This window comes from Alligator sinensis, unplaced genomic scaffold (genome assembly GCF_000455745.1).
Source record: "Alligator sinensis unplaced genomic scaffold, ASM45574v1 scaffold342_1, whole genome shotgun sequence".
In the NCBI taxonomy this organism is placed as follows: domain Eukaryota; kingdom Metazoa; phylum Chordata; order Crocodylia; family Alligatoridae; genus Alligator; species Alligator sinensis.
The window spans coordinates 1,834,902-1,850,104 of record NW_005842126.1 but is presented as its reverse complement, the minus strand read 5'-3'; the positions used below and the strand labels follow the sequence as shown (position 1 = coordinate 1,850,104).

The window sequence follows — 15,203 nt, the reverse complement described above, 5'->3', positions numbered from 1 at the left end:
TGGCCGCTTTGATAATCTTTTCCTAGACCTTCCCCAGGATAGAGGTCAGGCTGATGGACCTGTAGTTTGCCAGATCTGCTTTCCTCCCTTTCTTGAAGATAGGAACCACATTGGCCTTCTTCCAATCTTCGGGCACTTCACCAGAGCAACAGGAGTTCTCAAAGATCTGTGCCAGGGGCTGAGCTATGGTGCTCGCCAGCTCCTTGAGTACCCTGGGGGGAAAAGGCCCTGCCATGATGCCTCATGGCAAGGCCTTTTTAAAGTCTTGTAAACCACCAGAAATACTAACAGCACTTATTAGCTAAGGAAATTAGAAGCAAACAAACTTATTTCTGTTATTGGGTTTACCAACACATGTGACAGGCTTACGTGAAGAAGACACCTTTAACATTAAAAAAAATCACATTTCTATAAAACTATTTTGTCTAGTCTTATGAAAATATTTGTATTCCATCTGTTTTTTGCATTTGACAAAATTGGGTACAGTCAATCAGCAGATACTTTACACATAGTAATAGGAAACAGAAAACAAAACTGAAAAACCACATATAAATACAGAAGTTGAGAGGAACAAAAGGATAGATGCAATATGCCAAAGTACTTCAGTATTCTTTAAAACAAGTTTGCATTCAAGGAACAGACTCATTTTTACCCTTTCTTTTTTCACTTAACAGATGATGCATCAATTCAGCAGCTTCCTGTTGTTATAAAATTAATACTCAAAATATTTATGTTACCTGATGTTGATATTTCACCACTGCATTTAGTCAGTTATGTAATTAATAATTACTCTAAGACAATCAAATGTAAACTGTTACCACTCTAAAAAATTTCAACTTCTTCACCCCCAGATTCCTCAAAGAGGGATCTAAGGGTCAAATTTTTCAAGGAGCTCAGATCCCAGTCAAATGTCAAAGTAGCAGAACTATTCAGTACCTCTCTGAAGATAACAGGAAATGCTGGGTATAAAATCTGGTTCACATATCTTAATGGGAAAAAAACTGGCCACAACATTGAATTGTAAGTATTTTTTAAAACTTGCTCCTAAATTATGCATTTAACAGAAAGTTACCAAAAAATCTAAATGCAGCTTAAAAACAATTGAAGAATGCCACATTCCATCTTATTTTTCAAAAAAATTAGCAATACGTGTTGGGAATTTTCTTTAGAAGAAAACACTTACCTGTCGCTTGGGGGATCATCATCTGCCTGAACATTCTTTTGCAAGTTGCGTTTTCTCACTTTAGGAACAATACTTTTTCTTACAAACTGTCGGTCATGTGGTTTCAGATCTTCTGCTGACACAATATCTTCTATGTCTTCAAGCAGTGAATCACGGGCAGCAGGCATCTTTGAGAAGTCTTGAAAGATAATCAGAAACGATAGCATACACTGAGAAAAAGCTCAAATAGGATCTCAGATAGCCACACTAAAAGTGTAAATGTTTCTAGATGCATACATAATAGTCTGATATACATGTGGTCAGACCTCAAACTCCACTACTGCATAAAGGCATTAATAAGCTCAGGGGTTTGATCCTACAGACTCTTGTAGAAGAAAGGAAACACTCAGGTGCATAAGAGAGTAAGTAAAGAACTGGACTTAAAGTTTACTAGGATCTGAATGTGGAATCTGGCTAATATAAATGATTTTCACTGGGAAATAAATTACTATAAAATGATGAAAACGAATTCTAATAGCAGAAGGAGCAGGTGCAAGAACTTTCACATGATGTTTTTTCTTTTGCTGCATATAATTTGAAAATGAGTTTATATCACTCATGTAAAGTAAGGGAAGGGTCAGATTTTCAAAACCAAAGTGAGTTGCCTTTAAATGTTAACAAGTATATAGCTTCCTTTAAATGCTTTGGCAACCTTGGGCTTCCCAGTGTCAGCCACAGGGAATAGTTATAAAGTTATCTAATTTGGAAGTGCCAAACTACACTGTTTGTTATGAAGAGCAAAACAAAAGTGGCTTCTCAAAAATACTCTCACATGCTTGCAGTTCACTGAGCTTACTATAGTAAAGATAATTTTTGCTTTCTTTACATGCTTATCTTTATTACAACATTTTATCCTTAACAATAACTGTTTTACCATTTTGTAAGCATGTCTCCCAGAAGGGAATGCTCAGCCTTCATTTTTGCAAACACTTGTGTTTTAGGTGAGCTTCTGTAGGTTCAGTCATAATCTACTATAACACTTCAACCTGAACTAAGTTTGGCTTGTTTCAAACATACATACTAAATCTTCCAAGGGCAGCAATCAGTGATCTTGTTTTAAAGTAAGCCAGTATGAGGATATGTAAACCTCCAGAAAACTATTCATAAACTAAACAGCTAGGATTTTAAAAAATGTATCCAGGAAGATCAGTAAATGCAGAAGAGCTGACTAGTTGCAAGAACACTTGCTCAAGACCTGCAAGTGAAAATTTAAACTCCTCCACACCCCCAATATCCACACACCCAAAAGCCACAACAGCACTGCAGTAACACAATAGTTCAATGACATTTGAATCTAAAGAGTTAGTAATATATTTAGATGGAGAAGTCAGTTATTTCAGGATAACAGATAATGACACTTAACTTTCAGTTGTTTCACCATCTGTCGCATTAAGTTTTAGTTCAAAAAACAAAAATGGCTAAGTGATCTGACCCCCGCTGACTTCCTGCTCCTTGGGCAGGGGGCTGGACCCAATGATCTCGCAAGGTCCCTTCCAGCCCTAACATCTATGAAATCTATGAAAGGGATCAAGTACCTCTTTTAAACATAAGGTATTTATCTGGGCAAAAGCTGGCAAACCAGAGTAAAGGATGAAGTGTATTTCTTCATCCATGTAGATAGCAACACAAGCAGAGATGACAATGTTCCAGTTTCAACCTCCAACTTCCTAGATCATTTTTTATTTAAACATTGAACTGTTACACAATTAAGCAAAGGGCTTGCATTTCCATTTCAAGCTCACTCACTCCAAGCTATACCCAGACTCAATGTAGCTCAGAATTTTTAATCCTGAAGATGTAGCTACCTCCACTCTCCTTTTCCCTCACCCCCATACACTAAAAATCATTCTTACCACAGTTATAAAAAACCCTTTTCTTAAATCAGACCAGCTGCATGGTGGCATTCCACAAAGAGCTAAATTATCCCAATGGAATAATCACTGTATTAGCAACAAAGCACTTACACACACTGCAGATGGCCCACACGTCCCTCCTCCCTCATCCTGGCACTCCAGAAATTCCCTCCCCCACTCCCCCGAGCAAAAAAAAAAAAAAAAATCTTACTGCTCATACTGCAGCTGATACTAGACAATTTATAGAAAATTAGGGTTGGAAAATTAAGGTCATCTAGTCCAACACCCTTGTCAAAGCAGGACAACCCCCAACTAGATCACCCCAGCGAAGGCTTTGTCTATCCAGGTCTTAAAAACCACCAAAGATGAAGATTCCACAACCTCTCTGGGTAACCTGTTCCAGTGCTTTACTACCCTCACCATGAGGAAGTTTTTCCTAACATATAGCCTAAACTTCCTTTGCTGCAACTTGAGACCATTGTTCCTTGTTCTGTCCTCTGCCACCACCAAGAATAATCTACCTGCATCTTCTTCATAACCACCCTTCAGGTAGCTAAAGGCTGCTAATTAAATCCCCCCTCAGTCTTCTCTTCTCCAGACTAAATAAATCCAATTCCTTCACCCTCTCCTCATAGGTCTTGTGCCCAGCCCCCTCACTTTTTTTAGTTGCCCTTCACTGGATTCTCTCCAATTTGTCCACATCCTTTCTGTAGTGGGGGCCCAAAACCGGACACAGTACTCCAGACCTGGCCTCACCCCTCAATCAGGTGACAACATTCCTACTAATGAAGCCCAGTACACTGTTAGCCATCTTCACAACAAGGGCACACTGTTGGCTCATATTCAGCTTATTGTCCACTGTAACCCCCAGGTCCTCTTATGCAGAGCTGCTGCTTAGCCTGTCAGTCCCCAGCCGGTAGCAGTGCATAAGACCATTCCATCCTAAGCACAGGATGAAGATATTGAAGAAAACTGGTGCCAGGACCAACCCCTGGGACATTACTGCATACCAGCTGCCAACTAGACATCAAGCCAGTGACTACTACCCTCCGAGCCCAATGATCCAGATAGTTCTCTTTCCACCTTATAGTCCATTCATGCAACACGTACTTCTTCCGCCATCTGCAGAACCAGTCTCCTCAACATAGAAGGCAATCAGGTTGGTCAGGCAGGACTTGCCCTTGGTGAATCTATGCTGACTGTGCCTAATCACCTTCTCCTCCTCCACTTAAAAATGGATTCCTTGAGGGCCTGCTCCATGATCTTTCCAGGGATTGAGGTGAGGCTGACCAGTTTGTAGCTCCCTGGATCCTCGTCTTTCCTTTTCTTAAAAGATGGGCACAATATTTGCTTTTTTCCACTCATCTGGGACCTCTCCCAATTGCCATGAGTTTTCAAAGATAATGGCCAATGGCCCTGCAATCACAGCAGCCAACTCCCTCAGTACCCTCAGGTGCATCACATCCAGTCCCACAGACTTGTATACATCCAGATTTACTAAGCAGTCCCATAACTGTTCTTGTGCCACTACCAGCTGCTCAACTCCTCCACAAACTGTGTGCCCAGTGCAGTAGTCTAGGAGCTGACCTTGCCTGTGAAGACTGAGGTAAAAAAGGCATTGAGTTCATTAGCTTTCTCTGTATCATCTGTCACTAAGTTGCCTCCCCACTCAGTAAGGGAGCCACACTTCCCTTGATCTTGTTCTTTTTGTTGACATACTTGTAGAAACCCTTCGTGTTACCCTTCCCGTCCCTTGCTAGCTGCAACTCCAACTGCGTTCTGGCCTTCTTGATTTCATCCCTGCATCCCCAAGTAATAATCTTATACTCCTTCCTAATAATTTGTCCAGGTTTCCACGTCTCGCAAGCTTCCGTTTTGTGTTTTAGCTCACTGAAGTGTTCCCACTAAGCCAAGCTGGTCTTCTGCCATACTTGCTAGTTTTGCTGCGCATTGGGATGGTTTGTTCCTGCACCCCCAGTAAGGATTTGTTAAAATACAGCCAGCTCTCCTGGACTCTTATTCCACTCAGACTGGCCTCCCAATAGATCCTGCCCATCAGTTCCCTCAGCGAGTCAAACTTTTCTGAAGTCCAGGGTCCTTACCCTTATCTCCTTTCCTCAGGACTGAATTCCTCATGAACTCAATCATCTTGTGGTTGCTGCTGTCCAAGTTATCATCCACTACTACATTCCCCACCAAATCTTCCATGTTTGTGAGCAGCAGGTCAAGAAGAACACAGCCCCTAGTTGGTTTCTCTAACACTGGCACCAGGAAGTTGTCCCCATCGTTTTCCAAAAGCTTCCTGGATTGCCTGTACACTGCTGTATTACACCCAAACAGATGTCAGGGTGATTGATGTCCCCCATGAGAACCAGGGCCTGTGACCTGGAAACTTCTGCTAGCTGCTTGGGAAAAGCCTCATCCACCTCATCCCCCTGGTCTGGCAGTCTATAGCAGACATGCACCATGACACCGAACCCTGGGGGACTCCACTGCCCACATCCCTCCAGGTCAAAAATGACCCGTCCACCACCATTCTCTGGGTTTCACAGTTGGTAGGGTCGGAAGGGACCCGAGCAGATCATCAAGTCCGACCCCTGCCATGGCAGGAAAGAGTACTGGGGTCAAACGACCCCAGCAAGGTGTTCGTCTAACCTCCTCTTAAAGACCCCCAGGGTAGGAGCCAGCACCACTTCTCTTGGAAGTTGGTTCCAGATCCTAGCTGCCCTGACTGTGAAGTAGCGCCTCCTGATGTCTAGTCTGAATATACCCTCTGCCAGCTTGTGACCGTTATTTCTTGTCACTCCTGGTAGTGCTCAGGGGAACAGGGACTCCCCCAATGCCTGCTGATCCCCTCCGACTAGTTTGTAACAGGCCACTAGATCCCCCCTCAACCTTCTCTTGTGGAGGCTGAACAGGTTCCTCTCTTCGTAGGGCCTGCCCTGCTAGCCCCTGATCACGTGGGTGGCCCTCCTCTGGATCCGCTCCAAGTTATCCACATCCCTCCTGAAGTGCGGCATCCAGAACTGGATGCAGTACTCCAACTGTGGCCTGACCAGTGTCGCATAGAGGGGGAGGATCACCTCCTTGGCCCTGCTTGAGATGCATCTGTGGATGCATTACAAGCTGTGGTTGGCCTTCCTGACTGCATCCCCACACTGTCGGCCCATGTTCATTTTGGCATCAATAATGCTTCCAAGATCCTTTTCTGCCTCTGCACTGACGAGAAGGGAGTTCCCCAGCCTGTAGGTATGCTGCTGGTTCCTCCTCCCCAGGTGCAGCACCTTGCACTTGTCAGTGTTGAAACCCATCCTGTTCTCATCCACCCACCCCTGTAACCTGTCTAGGTCCAATTGCAGCCTATTCCTCCCTTCTAGCATGCCCACATCCCCCCACATCTTAGTGTCATCAGTAAATTTGAACAGGGTGCTTTTTACCCCCACGTCCAAGTCACTGATGAAGATGTTGAACAATGCGGGTCCGAGGACCAAGCCCTGGAGGACCCCACTGCCCACATCCCTCCAGGTCGAAAATGACCCATCCACCACCACTTTCTGGGTGTGGCCCTCCAGCCAGTTAGTGACCCATTTGACTGTGTAGGTGTCGACACCACAGTCCCCTAGTTTTTTAATGAGAATGGGGTGGGAGACAGTGTCAAAGGCCCTCCTAAAGTCCAGAAAGACTACGTCCACTGCTACCCCTGCATCTAAAGATTGTGTGACCTGGTCATAGAAGGCCACCAGGTTGGTCTGACAGGACCTGCCTCTAACGAACCCATGTTGGTTGCCCCTAAGCATAACCTCCCCTGCTGGCCCCTCGTAGACATGCACCAGGATAATTCTCCCAAAAAGCTTACCCAGGATTGAAGACTAACTGGCCTATAGTTTCCTGGGTCCTCCTTCCTCCCTTTTTCTATTTCATTTCTACTGGTAGAAATAGGGACAGGTTTTCCCTTCAATAAAAACAAATATTATACAATACTTATTGCTATGGCAAGTACCTCTGTATACAGCAGGTATGTTTTAAGTTAACTGCCATATTTATTTTTCACTTTATAAAAAAAAAAATATTCAATACATCATATAATAATAACCTATACAGAATAAAGCTGCTCCTAAATGAGATAACAGATTAAAAATCCAGTAAAACTTCAATCCTGGGAACCATGGTTTTTGTAATGCAATGTTGCATACAAATTATTTATTCCAGCAGCACAAACCTAAACTGCTCAAATTAAGGTGCAGCCCTTACTCCAAGAGCTTTCACTTTTAATTTCTGCTCATCAACATGGAAAGTCAAATAAATCAATTTCAAAACAAACAAAAGGAGCCTTATTTACTATTAAGAATGTCAAAAATCGGCCAAGAGTAAAAACTATTCCTTAGATAATGCTGTAGATAAGTACTGCGTATACAGATTGTAGAAGACAACTACAGTTCGGCAATATGTGCAATAAAGGGGTCTATACCAAGTACTATCTAATATGTGGCTTAAAGATGAAGTCAGAACCAAACCCATTAAATGTTCTTTTATCTAGATGGGACTGTACGAGACAACAATACTTAAAAATAAAAGGCATTCATAGACAAATTTTGCAACCCTAGTGGCCAACATCCCTCTATCTAAAAGCAACAACATGGATATGAAAAGTACTATAAACTAGAGGTGCACTGATACATGGGTCCCATATTGGCTTGGCACCAGTATAAGGAAAATTGACTGCAATGGCTTTTTTTGGCAGATGAGGCCAATAATGACCCTAATGAATGCCCCATGCATGCACAGCCACAGTAGCACAGACAGCCAGGAGCTCAGCCCGACAGTGTGGAAAACACCTGGGTCCAGCTGGCAAGTCTGTTGTGAAGGAGGGGGGTGGGGATGGGACACGACAGATCGAGTCCCCAGTGATTAGAGAGGGAGTGGGGCTAGGGCAGGCGCTGCGTAACCAGGGCGAAGCGGGAGATGGAGCCACAAGCGGCTCGTCCAAGGGATGCAGAGGAGCCGCTCCTGCCAGTATGCACACCCCCAGGAGGGCATGGGGGGCATGTGCCCCCAGACTGGTGCATGGGGCAGGGTGGGCTGCTACTGCAGGCTGGGCCTGTGGCAGCACCAGGCTATTCCCAGCAGGGGTTGGGTCAGGGTGGCACTGGGAGAGGGCTATGGGGGGGGGGGGCTACAGTGAATATTAGGGTGGCTGCAACCCCCCTCTATAGCCCTGCTCCCAGCACTGCTGCCACCCACCCCAAGCACAGCTCAGCCCAGGCTCACACCAGGAAGAACTCGGTGCCGCCCTGGCCCCGGCCCACAGCGGCAGCCTACCCTCATCCAGTGCACAGATCCGGGGGTACATGCCCCCCATGCCCTCCCAGGGTGCGTGCAGCGGTGGAAGCCGCCCTTCCCCTCCTACCCCCCCAACAAGCCTCTCTTTCTCCCTTCCTAACTGCAGGGGCCTCAATCTACCCTTCCCGTGCCCCTTCCCCCACAACAGACTTACCAGCTGGATGCCACTCTCCATGCTGCCCAGCTGTATATCGGAATTAGATCAGTATCAGTCCAAAAATTCTCTACCAGTGCACTCCTACCATGAACAATTAACGCAACACATCCTTTAGCAAATAAAGATAGGCTAAATTTTTGGGCTATTGAATCTGCCTAGGTACAAACAAAATCAACATGATACTAGCATTGCTTGGCATCTCTGTTTTGGCATTCTCAGTATTTCCCATGTGATGAAAAGGTTTCTTAATTTCAGGGCAAGTTTTTCTGATACTTAAAATATGACACTTAAGTGAGGCTGGTCACTAACTGCATGTAAGATATCAGCATGTAAGATATCAGCAGAGATCCCTAAATACTGACATTCCCAGAACAAAAGTTCTCCCATTTCAGCCATGTACCATTAAATCCTTGGGTGACTGCAGATGTTAAAAAAAAAAAAAAAAAAAAAAAGACAAAAAACAAACAAAAAACAACCCCCCCCCCAAAAAAAACACCCCACAAAACCATGTTTTACTTTAAACTTGGCATGTTCCCACACCAAGCCTCACACATGCCCAGAAGAGGCAATGCATTACTTCAACCTAGCTCATCTGATGCCTGTAAAAATAAGGCACTTTAATAAGGCTTTTTTGGCACTTATCTAATAGCTGATTGAATCAGCTTTAGCTAAAAGTGCCAAAAAGCCCCGCTGAAGTTCCTGATGCCTACCTGGCTGGGGTCATTTGAGTCCAGTTTTCTTCCTGCCCAGGCAGGGGGTCGGACCTGAAGATCTGCAAGGTCCCTTCCGACCCTACTTCTATGATTCTATGATCTTTACAGACACGGCAGACCCAGGTTGAAGTAATACGCTGTTTCTTCTAATAAAACACATCGTTTCTTTGGGCAGAGGTGGGCAGAAGGGGGGCGGGTTGGGGGTTTTTTTTAAACACCTGCAAGCAGCCCTTGAGATGAGAAAAAGTCCACCTCTCAATACATTAGAAAAGATGGAGCATTTTAACTTTGGAGAATGAGAAAAAATTGACACGTAGAGATAAAGGACAATTATGTTCTGAAGTACAGCATTGAGAAATTTCTTATTGCTTGTGTCTCAACAAGTCCAGGTCAGTTTAAAAGTAAAACAAAAAACAAAGCACTAACTGAATCCTGAAAATTTGCCCCAAGATCTTTGAAGCAATCTGTGTACTTAGTCTTAGACACGATTCATAGAAATATAAGATTCAAATGATAAAAGTTTACAACAGAACCCAAACTGCTCTAGCAGCATAGGCAGACTTAAACAGAAAAGTTTTCCTTCTAGGATTCAAACAACACTAGACACTTATTTTGCTAACCCTAGCCACGTTAAGTAACCTGCCAAAAGCCAAGGTAAGTGAGAAGCAGAGCCAGAAACTTGCCTCAAAACTGATTCACAGTTCTTTGAACTAACAAGGAAAATAAATCTATTTTTAATACAACATTTAAGGGCATTATCTGACCCACCTTCAACTCCACATAGGGAACTGACTTGTAAATTAAATCGATAAAGGACAATGGGAATGTTACAGTGTTTCAAAATAATTCTTTTTAGAAATACAACAAGTAACTGAATTTTCCACACAGTCTGACCTACTAACTAGCTTAGGAAACCTGAGTAAAGTCAAGCTTCAGGAGATGACGGGCATGGGACAGATGGTCACCGGGAAGGATACCAAATCCAATTCATCTCAGTAGCAGTCGTACTAGACCAGCCCCCTCTACAGTAGGCTGGAGGGGGGTTCTTGAGTTTTACTCGAGCTCCTAGAATCTACAGGATGTTTAGAGACACTGTTACTCAGAGGAACTGGAATTGTAGATGTGAAGCTTCCCAAAAGCCTAAAACATCTGATTAAAGATCGTTCATCCCACCTTTGCAGTAGATCGAGTCAGCAACTATGGCACTTCCATTAGATCTCCAAGTTCCCCACAACTAGCAACAAACCCTGAATATATATTGGGGTAGGCAATTATTTGGGCTGGAGGGCTGCTTAGGGTGTTTTGGTGAGCTGTTGTGGGCCAGGTCAGCACCCCTGCCACTCCCCAAGCAGTCAAAAAGCCCCCAAGTGGTTTTGCTCCATGCACCGCCAGTCAGACGGGATGGGGCTGTGGGCAAATGAGGAGTGACATCTGGGAGTGGGAAGGACGGGTGGAGCCAGAATTTTGCAGCTGTGACAACACTAGACCAGGGCCCAGAGTAGAGCCATAATCCGCTCCCTGCACTTTCCTGTGACAGACGCCGGTTCTGTGGGCAGGGGCATGTGGGGACATAGCATTGCTCTGCCCCAGGCCCCACGCTATCACCATCCTGCGATCCCAGGGTCTTCATGGAGACAGGCAGGGACCTGTGCAGGCAGGGCACGTAACTGGGAAGAAGGGATGGGGCTGTAGCCAGGCGCAGAACAGCGTCCTGTAGCAGGAAAGGTAGGCAGCAAGGCCCACATTTGACACCCACATCCCAGGCAGCTGGGATCTTGGAACAGTGACGGCATGGGGCCAGGGCCTGGAGCAGAGCCACAATCTGCTCCTCATGCACCCCTGCCTGCAAAACGGGTGCCCATACTGGGGGGCATGCGAAGAGCAGATTGGGGCTAAGACCCTAACCCTGTCCGCCCATCCTCTTCCTGGATGCCTCTTCCTGCCCACCTTGGCTTGGGCTGGCCCTCATGCTGGGCTGAGTGGAGCCAGAGGTCCTTCCACAGGCTAGATAAAAATCCTTTGGCGAGCTAGATTCAGCCCACAGGCCAGATATTGCCCACCCTTAAATACATATGGTACCCAAATCGATGGGTAATAAAAAACACTGATATGTCTTTCAGCAACACATCCATATTAAAACAAATAATACTACCACCAGAAAGGGTCTTTAAAAACAAAACATCTCATTTCTTTCCTTTTGCAAGAAATGGTCTCAAGAATCTCATTCCATAAGGTGGTGCATGTTCTGTTGACCCCTATACCTTTTCTGAGTTAAGTTTGGTTTTAGGCTTGAGGCTTTTCTTATCAACATTTTCTCTACCTTTTTAAAATTTAAAATTACACGTTCGTACAAAAAAAAGACAAGAACGTTTCAACATAGAGAGCAATTAGCTGATAAAAAGGTTAAGTTAAAAAGTCTAAATATACTGCTTATCAGAGAATATAATCAAGAACAACTGGAAATAGTACCAAGAAGTTCATACTTTGTCAATTAAGTTTACTGAATGCATTTTTCTCAGCTTTGAAGTTTCTTCTCTAGCATACAACAAAATATCACACAGGCCCAGTCTTCACTCAGACGCAAAAAAGATTAGATAAAATATGCGATTTAAATAAACTTAAACAGATTTGAAGACACTGGTAGACATTCAATTCAATTCAAGTCTCTGTTGCACTGTTAGTTGGAATAATTGCTTACCGACTTAAGCTAAATAAATACAAGCCAGGTTTTAACTGATTTAAGAATATACACATAAATATTCAACACACAATTTGCATCTGTCTAGTGTTAGATGAAAAAAATCAAACATTTCTAATTGCTAGAGTCAAATCACTGCAATTTGTACGAAAACAACACTGAAAAACTTGAGCACTAAAGGGATAGAATACAGCCCTAAAAAATAAATGGCTCGTGATATTACTACTCTTCTTTGAAGTACACCTTAGGTCAGGGGTGTCAAATGTGTGCCCTGCAGGCCTCATCCAGAGGGACCAAGTGCAAGGCCCACTGCTCAAATCAATGGTACAGGGCCCCACTGAGGATCTCTCAGTGGTAGGGGCAAACAACAGCTGTATTAACTGCTATAGCCACCGCTGGCCCCACTGCCACCTGTGTCTAGATCTAGCCCACAAGCCCCACAGTCTAGAACCAGCCCCAGAGGCCAGATGAGTTTGATACCTCTGGCCTACATGAAGAGTGAACCAAACTGCTGAATAAAGCTTTTTTTAATTAGGCACCCCTTATTTTCTAAAGCGTCTACTAACACACATTCTAAATTACCATATCCAAAAATACCTTTCCAATAAATGTTCTTTTAAGTCCTCCTGATTAATGAATCTGAAAAGAAAAAAAAAAGCTCTTAAAGGTAAGATTAGCATAAGCCTATTCATGCACTGGTCACAGGCAGCATGCTGTGTTTTTACACCGATCATAAATTCTTAAAACAGGTGGCTTAACAGCTACAAGAGCTTTGGCTGCAAATGTCATCTTTTAATTTGACACATGATGATCATGCATGGATTCCAGTAGTGAAATGACTACGGTAGCCAGGGATAAATATTCAGACTGAAAAGAGAAAGCTAGGATGAAAGAGGTGTGATGACAGAGTTGTTAAAAGCTGGGGGAGGGGAAGGTGTTCGTGTTTCTACTACCAGCTTTCCACTGACAATGCAAGCACAAACCTAAATCAGAGATGCCTACACTTTCGTAAGCAGCAGCTTACTTAATTAGATCGGACACATCTAATGAAGTAAGACATTGTTTAGGTGAGCTTATGCATCGCTGATTTAGTTAGTCTATAACAGTGCTTCTCAAACTTTTTAGGCCTAAGGCAGCCCTCCTTCAACCCCAGGCACCCTCCAGAACTCAGGCAACTTGAGCAGCACCCGCTTTCAAAAGCTAATAGATTTTATTTTTCTTTTTAGCCAAGGGCAAAAATCTGTTCCAAATTCAACTGGACAAAGCCCAATAGTCAAGTTCCCAAATTTGACTGAGCAGAACTCAACTGTCAAGTCTGGGTGGCTCTACCACAGACCAAGTCTCTTCCCTCCCAGACCCATCAGTCTGGGACTTCAGATGCTGCCCATATCCTAGGTGCAAGCTGCAGATATGGGGGTTCAGATGCCCCTTGTCCTGCTTGATCTTAACGAAAAGAAATTGGGTCCTTTTCAGTGCTTACCTCCTCACAGAGAGGCCAGGCAGCACAGGGAGCCTGAGCCAGCCCCTCTCTGCTGATCTCCGACTTGTAGCCTGAGCCTTCCCTTGCCTGTGAATTGCCTCCCCTCTCCTCCCTGCGGCACCCTCTCAAGACCCCCAGTTGAGATTCCCTGGACACATCTACATGAGACGCAACAGTGACATAGCATCAGCTGGCAAAAACCATAATGCCGCAGCTACACCGCCACAGCAACATGCTCCTTTAGAGTAGTGCCATTACTATGGCGACGTAGCAGTTAAAAATAAGATGCTTGGACTGTGCAGCAGGGGCTGTCATTTAGCACTGCCAAAAGGAAGTGCTGAAGGATAGCACAGTAACAACATTGCCAGAGAACATAACGTGCAAATCCACCCTGCCTCTGGCCGAAGAACCCAGCGCCCTGCCTCAACCCCCCACTCCTGTGGGGAGGTGGCAGGGAGGGCGCTCGCCCATGAGGAAGCTGGGCTCCAAAGGCACTGGGGTGCAAGGACAAACAGGATGCACAGGCACCATTTCTGCCCAGTGGCCCCAGCCTCAGCTCCAGCCCCCAATGCCCCGCGTGCCCCCAGCAGGGTCCTGGCAGGGAGAGCTCCAAAACGGACCAGTCCAAGTCAGGGCGGCTGGGGCCGCACGTACGTTCCAAACCCCCCTCCCCGGGAATGGAACCATCCACGTGCGTTCCACCCGCCCCCCGGGAAAATGGAACTGCTCACGCGGGCCCCAACAGTCGCTCTGGGCCGTCCCAAGAATAGGACATGGGGGAGGGAAGCTCCCAGCGTCCTTGGGGCTTGAAACCGTGGGGCGGGGGCACTCGGGGTCTAGGCGCAGCCCGGCCGCAGCAGGGACTGCAGGTGGAGGAACGAAAGGGGCAGACGTTACTACTCACCTGCCTCACTCGCGCCTCTCAGGCTTGGATGGGCTCCGCCATCATGGCCGCTCCACCCCCTGCTCATGTGACAGCGCGGCGACGGCACGCCGGAGAGGACAAACTAGTGCGCGCCGCGGTTGGTTGGGGGAAAACGGTAGTTGCACCGACCCCCGCAGGGCGGGGCATCACCTTGCCCGGCGGCCAATGGGAGGCTGCGGCTGGGGCATGAGAGCCCGGGGGGCGGGACCAGCCCGGGTTCCAGTCCCGGCACGTGCGCGGCTCCTCCCCTGGGTCCGCCCCACTGGGAGGAGGAAAGGTGGGGGCAGTGTGTCCGGGTGTACCATAACGGTCGTATTTGTACGATAATTTCGTCCTTTGTACGATGTACGAAAAGTAAAATTGGTGAAAATGCAGGAGACTTTTTGAAGGAGCGAACTGATGCAGCATTTGCAAAGCGCAAGTCACTCTCAGACGGTCTTAACTTACTTTTGGGTCTCGCTCCATGAGGACCTACAGTGAGCAATAGAAAGTAAATATGAAGATTTACTTGCATATTTATTTTCATATTTTTTCCAGTGTACGGTAGTTTTTTGGCACATACAATAATTTTGAGCTTGCAAGACAGTCATTTCATATTTAAGACCTGGCAATGCTGGGCAAAGCGTTGGGGCAGTGCAACACCCTGCCCTGAGCAGAGACCGGAGCAAGGGTCCTGGCGTATGGGCAAGCTTGCCCACCCCTCTCCCAGCCATGCAGCTAGTCCAGTAAAAGAGCTCCTGACCTCTTGAAAAAGTAGCCTGCTTTGCAAAGCCAGGATGCCGCCCTTCAGAAAAATTAGACTTTGAAGGCCCTTG

The 15,203-nt window shown here is 45.7% G+C and overlaps 1 protein-coding gene across 3 annotated transcripts in view; it reads right to left on the bottom strand.

Moving 5' to 3' along the window:
- Positions 1–14,520, bottom strand: part of CDKAL1 (CDK5 regulatory subunit associated protein 1 like 1) — a 463,104-nt gene extending 448,584 nt beyond the window's left edge. The window contains exons 1-3 of one of the 3 annotated variants that reach the window (XM_025205731.1): positions 14,368–14,520; positions 12,581–12,622; positions 1,184–1,361 (exon numbers count right to left, since the gene is read on the bottom strand). In XM_025205731.1, coding sequence (XP_025061516.1) covers positions 1,184–1,350 — 167 coding nt within the window. In that variant the 5' untranslated portion in view covers positions 1,351–1,361; positions 12,581–12,622; positions 14,368–14,520. The remainder of the gene's footprint in view (positions 1–1,183; positions 1,362–12,580; positions 12,623–14,367) is intronic. The other 2 variants (XM_025205732.1, XM_006024966.2) reach the window with 2 other exon arrangements.
- Positions 14,521–15,203: the final 683 nt, after the last annotated feature.